This window comes from Cydia splendana, unplaced genomic scaffold (assembly GCF_910591565.1).
Source record: "Cydia splendana unplaced genomic scaffold, ilCydSple1.2 scaffold_63_ctg1, whole genome shotgun sequence".
Lineage (NCBI taxonomy): Eukaryota > Metazoa > Arthropoda > Insecta > Lepidoptera > Tortricidae > Cydia > Cydia splendana.
Window position 1 is genome coordinate 266,217 of NW_026946896.1, and position 16,737 is coordinate 282,953.

Consider the following 16,737-nt stretch of genomic DNA (forward strand, 5'->3'; position numbering starts at 1 on the left):
TCAACTCCCAACAGTCTTAATACCTGTAGCACACCGGCCACAACACATGCGACATACCTTGTCACATCTCAAAACCTGTGGCACGCCGGCCACAACACGCGTGACTCACATTGTCACATCACAACACATATGGTCCACTGACCACAGCAGCACTCAGGCCACTTCCAAAGTGATACACCGATCACTTCAACGGTTCCACACAGAAACCCAAACCATGCCACACAAGGCATCAACACCACCACGGGTGTCATCATCATCCCTAACACTATGTATCATCACCTGTGGTCGCCGCGCAGCCTCCTTTACCAAACACATTTTCGCTAAATATGCGTGAGAATATATCTGATTCGGGTATGTGACCTACGATCGACCGACAAGCTAGACACAAAGTGATGCACCTACTTAAGTCACTAAAGTCATCAATACTCAAATGACTCTTAGTTCTCACTCTCTAAAATAACTTTGCATTGAAGTCACATAAACCAACTGAATTTCAGTTCCGATATTCAGCCATCCAAATTATTTAAAGAATAAACATTCTTATGCGTCGACAACGGCTATAACTGACTATTCTTTGTTACTTGATCTCAGTCCCAACCAGGAATCGAACCTGTGATTATTCACTTTAAATTAGCATTTCAATGTCTCACAAACTTTATTTCCGTACCATTAAAAATGTAACCAGAAAACGCAAAAAGTTCATTCTCTCAAAAAAATTAACAGCTATTCATATTATTGGAAAGTGCTGATTTAGAAGTTTTTAGAACCTAAATAAAGAAATATCACGGCATTTCATTCGTTGTTAAAATTCACAAAGTTTTTTTTTTAATAGTTAGGTATTGATCAAATGTACCTATCACTTATAATGTTTTTAACATATTTATACTAACAACGTTATTGATTAATGATCTGAAAGTAACGATGTTTTTGTTCATGTTTTTGCCGTCTCTCCAAAAGCGTATTATATAGTTTTTTTTTGTTGCCAAACAACGTTATCAAACAACGTCAATTGGTGTCATATTGACGACCAAAAAAAAAACTCGACCCAAATCATTGGGTACTTTAAAAGACAAACAACACTTGTACAAGTTGTGCAACATTCGGTCATAAACAAAAAAAAATCAGCAGGTCCCGGAATGGACCCATTTAACTAGGAGTTCAACGCTGTATTTCACTGATTCATCGCCAAAATACTTTAGACTTTATTTTAATCGAACTTGTATTCTTCACAGAAATGGGCGTAAATCTTACGTCTCGTAATTTATCGGTTGTAATACTTTGACTATACGTCGATAAGTAATGTGTTGTAAGACATGCCTAGACCAAAATAATCAGATTGAAGGCTTCAATCTCAATTTACGTACCTACTTACATCTTTCATTGAAAACCAGGTGACTAAGTAGCAGATTATTATTTATGAATTCTCCAGTCGCCATAAAAACAATTACCTTACAAAAGGTTACTAATCGAATAACTTCAATCCATACATTGACATTACAAGATCTCATTGCTCTTGCATCATGCTTCCGTATTATTCGAGTTTATCAAAACCAAAATAGCAGTCAGATACTTAAGAATGGACCAAACTCTTTTTATCGATAACTATGCAAGCTAAAGTCCATAAAATGATGGATGGGTGGACAATCAACTGTTCAGTCGAAACATTCAAAACAATATCAAACTCATAGTCTAATAAAACATGGTCTTCCATTCCCAGAGTGACACGGGGCTACGTCACAACAACATGGCCGCTATATATAGCGCTATCGCATATTATCATATAGCGCTGTCGCATGATGACGTAAGCCCGTGTCAGTTAGGTGACCTAGAAAAGACGGGAATGGAGTACCAGGCGGAGTATATTATTATTATACCATGATCAAACTAAGTAAGCTCTAGTTCCTTTAAAAATCAATTTTCAACCAATATCCGTTAATTTAAACAACAACTAAATCATTATTTAGTTTGCTACGAAATGTCTCTTTATAACCCTTAAATTGGCAACGTGACTCACGTGACACGTTGACTTTGAAAAAATACTGAACCTGATTTAAAGGTTTGTTTGTACAATTTTTACTGGCAACTCGTCAATTGTGTTATAGTTTATAGTAGAAAAAATAAATAACACTAGCAACACTGAGCTATAACTGTCAGTGTCAAAATGAGTTCGAGAAGGAAACATTTGCCGGCAACTTCGGTAAGTTATACTAACTTTTTGAAGTTTTTGGTGTACTGATTTTACTTGACATGTGTGGAATTTCATTTAGAAATATTAATCTATACGAATAATTATACGATCACTTGTTTCCTTCTTAATTCAAAAGTCAGGCAAACGAAACATTTGTATGTACCACAGGAGTACCGTTGCCAATTACATAGAAAATTGCGAACGGGTACTACGAGTTCCATCGCCAACTTGTCCGAAATATACTTTTGTTTATTAATTGCATGGTTTTATGAATTTTTGTTTATTTTTGGGCATGAATTACAGTATTGTTGTGTTTCTTTGTCGACAGTGCTTAAAACTAACACGAGCGCACAAAATATTGGCTTTGGTTCCTACACCTTAATATGCATGTTCGGATGATGGGTCGGATTCTGAAGATGAATCAAACTTACTAAAATCTCATGAACTGTCAGATCAAGACATAAGCTCTGATCCACCATCCATCAATTCTTCACTAGAGAGGTTAAACATACTAGGAAGCAGCTCAGACGAAGTAGATTCTGATAACGAAAATGCACTAACTACTGCACCGCTTTCCCCCCTATGCACCGAAGTTTTGCCATCTCCTGCTTCGATATATAATGCTTTATCACCATCTGTACAATCAATACAAAAACAACACGCCTTTTTCACCAAAAATAGAGTTTTAATACACTTATTTTGTAAAGATTTCATAGTAATAAAGTGCATTTTTCTTTAATTTGTTATTTTACTAAGCTCTTGGCAACGGTACACACAAGGCACATTCACCAGACAGGGCATTTCACTGGTTAGTTGGCACTGTGACACGTGTGGTACATAGGTTTTCTGAAAATCTGAAAAACCTGGATTTTTTTTTCTATTTTTCCAGGGCAGCTTGGACTATGTCTAGTCGCTTTTATCAGTGAAAACTACATTATTTGTAACTTTTATGTCTTGCCAATTTAAGGGATAACGTAGTAACTAGGTATTACTCGCTTAAAATTAAGCATTGCATTATGAATTAACGGATTAAACGAGAAACTAACTTTAATGTTTATTTTAGTTTTTAAAGTACTATACTAAAAACGGATTCCACAACAGGCTATAAAAAGCAACAATTTCGTAATTTGAAAATACTCGCTTTTAAATACCTCATTCAAAACTCTAGTTTAAAAATAGACAAAATATTAGTAGGTATAGGTAATCAGGGATCTCATATTATCTCGATAGTGTTAGCCCAACTACTAGTAGGTATCTAATAAAAACAATAAAAATGTTTCATCGTTCACTACAAAAAATGGTACAGGATCGAGGACAAATAGAAACCGGTAGGTTCGTAACAACAGGCGGACTCATCGCCAAACAGCGATCTCCTCCAGGCAAACTTCAGACAAGGAAATGGCTAACGAAGATTATTACTCTTCGATCGTTATCTTAAATCTCTATAGCAAATGATTTCAAATTTAATTTCAAGTTCACTCGTATCTTTTCTCCAATAATCACCATAAAAAACATCGTCTTATTGTCTTGGAAAATTATTACAAATTCTCCAAACAGGCTACATACTGTCGGACAAATGCCACAATGTTTTTAAGTAGAGATAAAGTACTCGATTCAATTTCATAATATATACTCAAGAATAACATCTCCGCTTATACGTAAAACGGAACAATCCACTTTTAAGGATCAACTTCATGCAGGCAAATTAACGACATGAACGATAAATCATCAACGTAACAATCATAAATCATAATGGAACGAACTGACCCGATTTGATGTCCACGACACTCCAAACAGGATTTACAGGAAACCACCAGTTCCACCTTACGTCTTTGCACGAATTGAAATATTCACTCTTCAGTTCATAAATCCATAATCCAGTTCATAATTCCACGATATCACAATTCACAACATTCACAATGCATCGAATTTTCTTTAGGTACAGTACCCCGCAGTACTTTCGCGTTACGATCCCACGATCTGATGTCGGGGCTTAATGTAGGTTTACATATTCAGGAATGGCTAGATGCACTAGGTAGTACATCCGTTAGGGCACAGGTATTTAACACGATAACTAGTACGCGAGGCAGATGCAACTGACATACGGAATACGAAAGGAGTTAAATAGTAAGTTAGGACTATTAGGCGAGACGTAGTCCCACGGATGCGTGTTTCATGCGGTAAGTCGCAAGGAAGAATGTGTTAACTTCATCGGCTCCACCCCGGCCCTTGCCTGGCCTGGCGCCTAGAATCCTAGCTTCGCCACAAAAATCACTAACATAATTAATTACCAAACACGACCCGTGGGAACACATCCAGACGGCATTTTAAGTACACCGACTGTCGCCAATTCAAGTGGTGTCAAATTCACACTCTATTTGTTAGAAATCTTAATAGTGACCCGCGCGGCAGGGCGCCGCCGGCGTCGTCTAGTTTTTGCATTAAAACATAATAACAAAGCTCGGACTCGCAGATGTCCCGTTTACAGGGCACTCGAACTAATTGTAATAAATCGATCTTTATTATCCACGTCACTTACAAGCCTTCATGATAAATCGTAAGTATGTCATATAAGCGACCATTATTTGAATTTATTAATTATATGACCTGCGCGGCGACATATATATATATAGTAGAGGGATTAATCGAGAACAAATTTTTTCAGGCCTGGGCTGTAACCGCGAAAATCGAAGTTAGCAAATTGCGGGCATTTTTCTCTGTCACTCTTATTACGCCTTCATTGGAGTAAAAGAGAAAGATCCCCGCAATTTGCGAATATCGGTTTTCGCGGTAGCCCCTCTGGCCGCAGGCGTTCGGAATTTTCATTCGGTTTCCGTACGGAATGACAGGTGGAAACGGGACGCCGCTCTACAAATGCATGGTGCTGTCTCGCTTACACATGTCATTCCGTACCTACATAAATTCCGAGCGTGTACGGCCAGGCTAATTCGTGACGTGCCAAAAGGAGACATAATATAGATAGGTGATACGAAGTTCACCGGGTCAGCTAGTAACGTATATTTTTATGACACGGTATAACCACGTAAATAGGGGTTTTATGGAAAAGGCCCTTTAACCCCGATATTGTGCACAAATTGGAGATTACATATTACAACTTATAACAGAACCGTGAAAACTATTTTGAACGTGATAAGATAATAAAAATAATACTAGTAAAAGTAAATATATGCCTAATATACCTGTGAACATGACCCAAAAAGGGCGTAAGCGACGCCAAAGGGCGAAATTTGTCGCTTATGTAAACATGTAAGTAACTCTTTTTTTGCAATAAAATGATACTTTTCGTAATCAATAACATCGTTACTTTAACACAAGAATGTCAAAAAAAAAATAACTCATATAATTTTTGTACACTGTAGCATTTTCCTTGTTTTGCATGAAATTGCTGTTTAATATGAAATTTTGAAATTATATTATTTCATAAATATTGAAAAAAGCACAAAAATTTTGATAATAACTTATTATACGCTTATTAAGTATTTCTCGGGGGAGCCTCACCCCTAGGGAACGCGTCCCCAGGTGGCGGATAGGGGGTGCTCGGCAGGATGTCCTGTACACCTGCAGGGTTGGAGGGAAATTAAATACCTCCCGCGGACCAACAGGCCCCTTACCTAGGGTTACAGGTGAAGACCTCAACGGCAGCAGCGGCGGAGAAGGCAGGCTTCGGTACGGCAATGCTGGCGGAAGAGGCGACGGATCTGAAATACCGTAATAAGGCGCAAGTAGAGTCCAACTTGAAAAGCGGCAGTTCCTGCAACAAATCCAGCTCCCCACGTATCGACCTGTTCGTTCCTGAGGATCAAGCTGGAGGCGTCGAGTGAGGGACGTGGATGCTGGGCAAGTCTGCGTTCCTTAAACTGTGTCCCAGGCGATACAGCGCTTGTGAAGAGGTAATTTCACCCGTGCACGGAAAACAACACGGAGAGTTGCAGTTACCAGTGATAAGTTCGTGAAATTGGGCGTACATCACGGACGCTAGGGGTGACTCTCGACGGTGGGAAAGTCCATCGCGACTTACTGGCTAGTTACCGCCCGCCTCAAGCTGGGCAGCCCCCAGCCAGTCAGGTACCAGCCCGTCCCTCATCGTTGTGCTTTGTTTGGGTGTACAGGGCAGCAATAATATTGTATCATCGGTGAGCAATTATACACCTAACAAAAATGAAAATAAAAATGTTAAACCAAAAACAATTGACTTACGCTTCGCCACATGGAATGTTAGAACTATGACACCTGGCCTAGATGAACCTGTTGACGACATCCTAGTGGTACGGAAAACTGCAACCATTGACAGAGAACTTCTGCGCATGGGCGTTGACGTAGCAGGACTTCAGGAGACGAGACTACTGGATGAGGGCAGTATTCGTGAGGAAAACTACACCTTTATATGGAAAGGGAGAGATATAGGTATGAGACGAGAGTATGGCATCGCCATTAGAAAAGACCTACTAAAACTGATGGAGTCACCAAAATTCATTTCTGAACGCCTAATAACCGTACGTTTCATGTCGGAATCAGGCCCAGTTACAGTGATGTCAGCGTACACGCCGACGTTGAAGGCTGAAACTAAATAAAAGACACTTTTTACCAAAGCCTGGGCGAGTGCATAGAACGTGTAAATAAATCAAACAAACTTGTGCTATTAGGAGACTTTAATGCAAGAATAGGTAGTAACCATGAATTCTGGGCAGGGTGTATGGGTAAACACGGGACAGGAGCCATGAATGAAAACGGACAACGCCTCCTGGAACTATGTGCCATGCATCACCTGTGTGTTACTAACACATATTTCAAAAACAAACCCGTGCATAAGGTCTCCTGGAAACATCCTCGCTCAGGTCATTGGCACCAGCTCGACCTTATCATTGCAAGACGGAAGGACTTATGTGACGTAATCAACACCCGAACGTACCACAGCGCTGACTGCAATACGGACCACTCGTTAGTCATAGCTAAAACGCGTCTTGCACTAAAAAAGATGCACAAATCAAAACCAAAAGGTAGAATCGTACTTAACATCCCAAGCAAAACAGACCCAGCACTAAGTCACAAGTTTTCTGAGGAGCTGACGCACGAAAGAGATATTGCTGACCTACACAAAATTAACGATCCTACGGAACTCTGGAACGCTATAAAGGGGGCACTTGGTAGAGTAGCTCAAAGGGTTTTCGGAAGAAAAGTAAGGAAGCCTGCAGATTGGTTTTCGGAGTATGAAAACTAATTATTGCCGTACATAGAGGCTAAAAGGTAAGCACATATCAGCATGTTAGACAGTGCTACTGACCGCTCAAAGCATGCCTTAAAAGTCGTAAAAGCGGATCTCCAACGGGTGTCACGACTAGTGATTGCAATCCGGATTATTCGAAGTTCAAAAATCCGGATTTCGGAGCGTTTGAAAATCCGTTTTAAAATTCGGATTTTGAAAAGAAAAAACCGGTTTTTCGGATTTTTTCCCACCAGTACTAATTTGCTCAAAATTAATGCTAATGCGAAATAAAAAGCGGTGCACATGAAGCGGTAACGCGGGAGAGCTATTGCCAGCCGGGCATTGCGCGTCGCGCATTCGCTCGCACCTGTATGCTTGCCCCGCGTCCGCTTTTTTTATTGGCGTAGCAGCCCAAGTAACAAAATTTGGTACTATAAAAGTCCTGAGAACGTTTTGGAGCGTGCTAATTAGTGTTCATGATTAGCACTATAATGGTGTTGTAAACGTTTACAAAACCCCAGATAGGCCCTAGTTTTATCAATGATTTATTCTATAAACATTACATAAAGGCTCTCACGGTGATAAATCAGCTCTATGGTTGAAATGTAAAAGTGACGAGAAACGCTCTTTAGTACAAAAAAAATAGTGCTGTCTGCAACGGTTCTCTTATTTATCGCCGAAAATGGTATGGCCGATTATCACTTCCCAACTCACGTTTGGCGGATTTTTATTTCGCCGAATTTTCATTTCGCAACTTTTCAAATCTTTTTTTTTCCATTTGCCAACCGCACACTTACCAACTAAACGTTTGGTCTGTGTTTTATAATGCCAATTTTCAAAATGCCAACTTTCATGTCGTAGAATGTTTTAGTTGGCATAACTTAGTTGTTTATTGTTTACCAATTGTTTCATTTGGTCAGACTGTACTGTACCAAAGGGGGGCCGTTACTGGGACTTTAATTTTTTTTTTGAGAAACAGAAAAACATAGGGGTTTCAAAACACTTAGAATAATTTACATGATATTGTTGAAATAATCACTTTTTTCTTAATAAACTTTCCTCTAAAATCTAAAATGGCCGAGATATTTGACCCGAATGTTGCTGTGTAATTACGTTTTTTGGGTTGTTGAAAAAAAAATAACCTCGAAGACTAAGGCAGAAGCAAAGCTCCCGCCTTAGTCTTCTAACCTAACCATATCCAAGTCGGCTCTGCCCAGGAAGGTCTTGCTCGCTCGCTGCCACTGGTTTCAAATATTAAAATATACATTATAAAAAGTACAACAACTCGGCCATTTTTGATTGTTTGGTATGTATCTTTTTCTTATTTGTAACTTGCCTAATGTATGAAAAGCGAACTGTAGCTCCAACGAAACGTTATTCGTCCAAGAGTTGTTCGACCAAGTGAAAGATTTGACAAAAAATAAATCTCCCAAAAGTTTAGAGGCGTTATAATAATCTGCTTTACAATAATTCTACCAATTGAAACGTTGCCATACAAAAATTTGCTAATCGTTAGTTGTCAAAGTGAAACGTCGGCGAAATGTTGGTTTTCAAATGAAATTCCGCCAAAAATAGTTCTGCGAAAAGGCAGAACACCGTCTGCAACGTTTATGTCGCAATTTGGAATTATAAAAGTAACCAATGAAACATGTTTATAGTGCTATTTTGCACCGTAAACTATTCCAGTGATCTTTTTTATCATACTTGCGCCGTGGGTGCCTAAAATATTAAATAAGTTCATTCGCCATTGTTTCTTAAAGTGACATTTGTATTTAGGTAATAAAAAGGATGTACTAAAAAGCATTTGTGGACCGTTACTATGCCGGTACATTGTACATACGAAAATAATTGTATCGATAGAATCATTATGCTGCTTTCAAATTTGACAATGCGCTCTCATAATTTTCATGTTTTAATTAAATTTAAATTAATAAAATAAGGACTTGTTGCAACTGTGGCTGCTATAGTACACATAGGCTCCAGCCGTGCCACTAATGTGCTATTACGGCAGAAAACAGCAGCCATTTTTTAAGTTACGATTTAAGTTATTTAGCAACGTACCAGGTAACTTTTATGGTACTATATAGCACTATAGAAAAACTTTCATGACTTTTAGAGAACTCTTCTAGCCTTATAGCGATGTTAAGAGAGCTTTTAAAAAGCTAAAACGTTACGTAATGGTCGTGCAAAGTCCTTTTATAGTGCAGATTGATCCTCTAATAGTGTTTACGATACTGCTACAATACTAGTACTATAAAAGTTACTTTGACGCATTATTAGTGCAAAATAGGTACATAAAAGCATCAGTAAAGTCGTCTATAGTATTAAATAGTACCATAATCGCTTTTTGCATATCTATTACAGTGCAGCACTTTAAATATTCTTTTGTATGATCCTATAAGCGTTCTAAGAGCTAAATTATTGTACTTAAAAGGTCTTTAATCTTATAGAAACAAAACGCTTTGCTAAAAACCTTTATAGTACAAGCAGTAACAATGGTTACCATTATAGGCCTACTATATCACTGTTTGGTGATAAAATGCCTTAGTTATAGAACCTTTTGTTACTTGGGAGTGTACGTATGTATTTTGTTTTTATTGTTTTTTAAAGATTTTGTTATTGGCGTAGCAGTGTACGCATTCTGTTTTTTATTTTTATTAAAAACAACTTAATTTGATTGTTTGTTTCATATTGCCTTTATGCCACATATTCCTTTCTTAAAATCCGGATTGAATCCGAACTTCGGATTTCGGTCAAACCAAAATCCGAAAATCCGGATTTGAAAAATGTTCACGGATTTGCAATCGCTAGTCACGACAGTGTGCTAATCAATACTGGACCGAACTCTGCATGTCAATCCAACACTGTCATGATATCGGCGATATCCGTGGTATGCATCAGGGAATTAAGCAAGCTATAGGACCGACCATCAGGAAGCGTGCACCCATTAAAGATGTCGATGGGTCGCCGTTAACGGAGAAATCCCACCAACTGGCTCGCTGGCCACAACATTACAGCACACTATACTCCCAGGAGGTAAATATTCATATATTTATTGCGATCATGTTCATTACAGAGGATGGTATAAAACATTATGAAAAGTAGGTACATGATACCCCGTTAGGGCATTGCAATAATCTTAATACTACTTCATGGTAACTATTTACAAATGATACATTATTAAACTTAAGAATTGCAAAACAAATTATGATAATAAACAAAAATTTTAATTAAATATCATTCATATTGCATTACTACTTGTTTTATATATATATTAGTTCATCATAAAAGCCCAAAAATAATAAATAATAAAATTTAATTAAAATAATCAACTAATATTTACTCTAATTCATTATCTGATAAAAATTCCTCGATTGTATAATATGCCTTTCGTATTTAAATTGATTTAAGTTTGTTGATAAATGATTGCGTTTTTTGCTCACTAGTGACGCTTTTTGGTAATTGGTTGTAAATTATCACAGATCTATAATGAGGGCTATTTTTGAACATTTGTAAATTTGGGTTTGCTGGCAACAATAGTTTATCCTATCTTCCGGCACTTTTTAAATGTTCGTACAAAGTAATATGTTTCCTAACAAAAGCAGCAGTTTCAAGAATGTAGAGACAGGGGAGGGTGAGCATATTTTCTTTGATAAAGAGTTCTTTACATCCAGCTCGTTTGCGAGTGTTTACAATTATTCGAAGGCACTTCTTTTGCTTTGCTTCTGAGCTGTGTCCCCATAAAATAATGCCATATTTCAGCCACGAGTAGGCATAAGCATAATATGCAGATTTAGCGCATTCAGAGTGTGTATTACATTTCAATAAATTCAAGGCAAAAATGAATTGGGATAGTTTTGATTTTATCATTGAAATATGTTCTTGCCAGTTAAACGAAGTATCGATAGTGATACCTAGAAGGTTGAAATGCTTTACTTCCTCTATATTTAAAGTGTTAGTTACTGTAGATAGATCTAGGGGTTCCTTTTGGTATGGATGAAATTGTATAATTTTTGTTTTAAGGTTATTAATTTCCAAATTATGTTTTGAGAGCCATGAAGTGGTGTTTTGATAAGATTCTATAATTTTGTCAGCGTCGCTTCAATGTTGGCAATCAAAAAGGAAGGACACATCATCAGCATACAATATATTGAAATTATTTGTCGATTTTGGAAGATTATTAATATAAATGATAAAATGTAAACATCCGACCACGCTGCCCTGGGGGATAGAGCAGTTTGTTACTTTCATGTTAGATTGCACTAAAGTTAGTTGGTTACTTTGTTCGTCAAAGTGCCGTATCTGTACGTATTGTTTTCTGTCGCTGAGATACGATTTTAGCCAGTTACCTCGTAACTCCCCTCTAAATATTAGCCGTGAAGCACTGGTTAGCATTCGTAGCTTCCCGGTATTGGAAAGCTTAGATTCACCATCTACCTTTGATGAGTTCCTGCGTGCTGTAAGATCTCTCAAAAATGGGAAAAGTACAGACAGCGATAACATCCCCGCTGAGCTGATTAAGCTCCCTGCCGCAACTTCTCCTCTGTACGCGCTTCTGCTGCGGTGTTGGGAGAAGGGTTTGGTGGCACAAGAAATGAAGGATGCAAACATTGTTACCCTATACAAGGGCAAAGGTGACCGGGGTGTATGCGATAACTATAGGGGCATATCACTACTCAGCATCGTGGGGAAGGCTTTTGCCAGAGTAATATTAGACAGACTACAAATCCTGGCTGAAAGGGTGTACCCTGAATCGCAGTGCGGTTTTCGCGCAGGCCGATCGACGACCGACATGATATTTACTTTACGCCAACTTCAAGAGAAGTGTCGTGAGCAACAACGGCCTCTTTTTACTGCGTTTGTCGACCTAAACAAGGCCTTCGACACAGTCAGCAGAGAAGGTTTGCACGAAGTGCTAATCAAGATCGGATGCCCTCCAAAAATGCTCTCTATAATACGGTCTTTCCACGACAATATGAAAGGGTCTGTGGTCTTCGATGAAGATTTATCTGAGCCTTATTTGAAGTTAACCGCGGAGTGAGACAGGGATGCGTACTGGCACCAACACTATTTGGAGTCTTCTTCTCGGCATTGCTCTTCGTCGCTTTTGAAGTATCCGAAGCTGGAGTACACTTACATACGAGACACGACGGAAAACTCTTCAACATAAACCTGCTAAAGGCTAAGAGAAATCGTCTCGATATCCTCGTAAGGGAGTTGCGTTTTGCCGACGATGCAGCCATAGTGGCAAACACCGAAGAGGAACTCCAAGATTTAATATCTCGCTTTAGTCGGGCGTGTGACATGTTTTCTATGAGCATAAATACTAAAACGACCGTAGTAATGGTGCAAGGCACTAATGTTTTTCCAGATATAAAGCTCAAGGGCGCCACGCTGCAAGTAGTCGACAATTTCTGTTACCTCGGCTCAACAACTACGTCGAATCTAACAAACGACAAAAAGATCGACTTGCGCATTGGTAGAGCTGCAGCGGCTTTCGGAAAACTGTTTTCGAGAGTATGGCGGAATCCTAAACTTACCACCCGCACCAAAATCCTTGTTTATAACTCCTGCATTCTCAGCACATTCCTGTATTGCGGTGAAACGTGGACGACATACAGGAGGCAGGAACGTAGACTTAATTCTTTTCACATGCGCTGCCTGTGAGTCATCATCGGAGTCACCTGGGAGGACAAAATGACTAATGAGGAAGTCCTGCGTATCACTCACACCGTAAGTATCACCGCCACTCTGAAACAAAGAAGACTTCAATGACTGGGACATGTACAAAGACAAGATGCCGACAGACTGCCCCGTAGTGTAATGCTCGGGCAAATAGCTGGTGCAAAAAGACCTACTGGGCGTCCAATGCTCAGGTTTAAGGACTCATGCAAGTGTGACATGAAGGACTTTGGAATTGAGCAAAAAAACTGGGAACTCCTGGCACTGGACAGATTGGAATGGCGTCACTTACTACGCAAAGGAAGAACAAATCACGACGATCAGTGGTTTGAAAAACTTAAGGAGCGTCGTCTAAAGAGACAACAACCGGCACCTCCAGCCAACGCCAAAACTTGTGACCGTTGTGGGAAGCAGTGCAGAGCTCGCATCGGTTTGTTCAGTCACAAGAAAAGATGCGACTCTCGGAATACACAGCAGCTGTAATAAACATCTGAAGAAGATGTAAAGGCCAATGATGATGATGATTAAGTATTATATAATTTCAATAAAATGTACACATTGTAATGTAGGTAGTTATAATCTTTGATAAATATGGTATGTGGGTATTCGGGTTGTTCGCAAATAAATGGCGTACTGACGGACGTGTTGGTTTTATTACAGTGGCTTACGAGTTGGGATTTAATCATTATATACAGTGTTATTGCTAAATTTACGCAAAACTGAGTGCTATAAGTGATACGCGGTAAAAATAACAACATAAACAATGCCGATCGGGAAAATGAGCGAGTTCGACGTGACGGACGGAACGTGGTCGTCATATGTGGACCGTTTGGAAATGTTTTTCCTTGTAAACGAGATAAAAGATGAATTAAAATTGCCGACTATGATTGCTGTGATGGGAAACGGGGCGTACGAGCTACTTGTGAACCTGGCAAGCCCCAAAAAGCCGTCGGAGGTCACTTACAAAGAAGCTGTTGATCTATTACGTCATCATTTACAACCAACGCCGTCAGTCTTGGCCGAAAGATATCGTTTTAGACAACGTCGACAAAACAATGGCGAAAATATTGCCACTTACGTGGCGGAATTGAAGAAACTGGCCAGGGAGTGCAAATTCGAGGCTACCCTTAATGAAAACCTTCGTGACCAGTTTGTATGTGGTCTGCGCAGTGACATCATACGTCAGCGGGTATTTTCGGAGGAAGATACGCTAACATATGCAAACGCGATCAGGATTGCGACGTCCTTGGAGGCAGCGGAAAGAGACGCGGCAGCAGTAGAACCATCGTCGGGCACCGGGGCGAGCGGTGCGGGGCCGACGGTATCAGCTACGGTACATGCTCTGGCGCCAGGAGGGGCGCGCGGAAACCAGGTGCGAGGGTCGCGGGCCACGGGCGGCGGGCGCGGCAGGAGCCTTGGTAGCACAGCGCGGGGAAGCGGGACAAGATCGCACACCATCGCGGAGAACGGCGGTCATGGCGCCGGCACCGCCTACACTCCAGGCGGCAGAGGGTCCCACCAGGACTGTAAAGGCTGTGGTTCGACAGCCCACGACTACACCAATTGTCGGTTCAGAGATTATATCTGCAGTTTGTGCCGTCGCAGGGGGCATTTGCGACGAGTGTGCTCGAGCCGTAGTGAGGGCAGTCGCGGGGGAAGCGCCCCTTCAGGAAGACTGCATTATGGCCAAGCGGAGAGCTCGGATCGGGAGGAGTCAACCACTGAGGACTTTCACCATTTGTGTTTAAGTGACTACGGACCGGTGAGTGTACCTATCACTGTAGACTCTCATATCTTACTACAAATGGAGATAGACACAGGCTCGGCGGTATCGTGTATTAGTAGCAAAACTTATAAGGAACTTTTAAGTCACTATCCGCTCGAAAATGGCTGGTTAACACTAAAGTTTTATAACGGGGCAAAGGTCAAGCCGATAGGCGTTATTAAGCCAAAAGTTAGTTATGATAAGCGGGAGAAATATTTAGAGTTGTTTGTTATTGACGGAGGCACTACCTCGCTGCTAGGGAGACAGTGGTTAACTGAGTTAAATATTAAGATACCCGAGTTCAGCAATTGTAACAATGTAAAGACTGATGAGCTAAAAATGTCTAATGAAATAAATAATTTACTTTGCAGATATAAAGAATTGTTTAGCGGCGGGCTCGGGCGGTACAATGGCGGGCAGGCAACGCTGCGCGTGCGCGAGGGGGCGGCGCCGGTGTTCCACCGCGCGCGGCCGCTGGCGTACGCGCTGCGCGAGCGGGTTGACGCCGAGCTGGACGCCATGCTGCGGGACGGCGTCATCGAGGCCGTGGACTGCTCCGACTGGGCCTCGCCGCTGGTGCCGGTGAATAAAGCTGACGGTTCGTTGAGAATATGTGCCGACTACAAATCTACACTGAATCCGGTTTTGCTAATTGATCGATATCCCTTGCCTAAAATTGATGATTTAATGGTAAGCCTTAGCGGAGCGTGCTACTTTTCTAAAATAGACTTATCCCAAGCCTATAACCAGATCGAGCTGGATGACTCAAAAAAATATACCGTTATAAATACGCACCGCGGTCTATATAGGTATAACCGACTAGTGTACGGGTTATCGTCCAGTCCGGGAATACTGCCGTCCTCAAGCTAAAAGGCCGTTAAAGGCTCTTACGACGTTTTTGAGTTAATATCACAGCGCGATACAGTAAACAATTCTCTATCTACCTATCTAGGTGTCATAGCTCTATGTGAAAAAACCGCGAAGTTACGGCCGTCCCGCGAGCGGCTAAATACACCATTTTGCCACTTTTACCAGCAAAAAGGCAGTTTTTAATTAGAAAATTCACTAAAAGGCTGTTAAAGGCCAATAACTGCTTCTTACTATTTGACATCGGGTATTTAGTACAACTCTTAAAAACAGTTATTGCAACTTCCACGACTAAAAGGTGGCTACTGTACTTTAACTTCTCCCTAGCGTAACAAATATTACGGCCAAATGATGATTACTCCCAAACTAAATAGCAGCTAAGCTATAAATACACAATTAAAAAGCCGTTAAAGTCGCTTAGCCGCCTTGTCGTTAGTATAGGCGTAAAAGGTATACATGCAAATGCATCGGTTTAAGGCCGTCACGGCTTTTTAATTTGGCAATGATAGAACAAAATAGTAGACAGTTCCAGAAATATATCGCGGTAACTAGGTATTCCATATCAATAAGGCGGTTACTTGATCCTCGCTCGAAGCAACGAAATCAGTTGCGCGGGCGCTCCCGTCGAGTGAGGGTGTGGCACGTGAAGACCGGGCGCAGTTTCCCGCCAATTCCAGTATGCAGCCGCGCAAACTCACGAGGTAAAGTATTTTTACGTATTCATTTGGGATAAGTATTATGTACCTACCGTTTAACGACCTTCTTATAGATAGTTTAACACCTGTTTTGGCGCGTTATTTCTTTAGTCAAGTTTAGTACTCTACTCAATGTACATTTTACTTCATCATTTTCAATTGGGAACTAATTTGATGTGTAGGTATATCTTGTGAAGATATGTTTAATAGCATTGTATGTACTATGAAGCTTGCCTGGTGATGGAGAGACAAAACAATCATGAGAACTCATAAAACAATCTTTAAATTGTCTGTCTGCCTGTAGTGTGTTGCATAA

General features: G+C 40.4%; 1 protein-coding gene across 1 annotated transcript; it reads left to right on the top strand.

Annotated features, from left to right (window-relative positions):
• The first annotated feature begins 13,677 nt into the window (after positions 1-13,677).
• LOC134805793 (uncharacterized protein K02A2.6-like) lies at positions 13,678-15,729 on the top strand. Its single transcript, XM_063779011.1, has one exon. It carries the CDS (start codon positions 13,858-13,860, stop codon positions 15,727-15,729), a length of 1,872 nt encoding a protein of 623 aa, XP_063635081.1. The 5' UTR covers positions 13,678-13,857.
• Positions 15,730-16,737: the final 1,008 nt, after the last annotated feature.

What these genes read in the sequence shown, in the direction of transcription:
- LOC134805793 (XM_063779011.1), top strand. Translation starts at nt 13,858, where the DNA reads ATGCCGATCGGGAAAATGAGCGAGTTCGACGTGACGGACGGAACGTGG.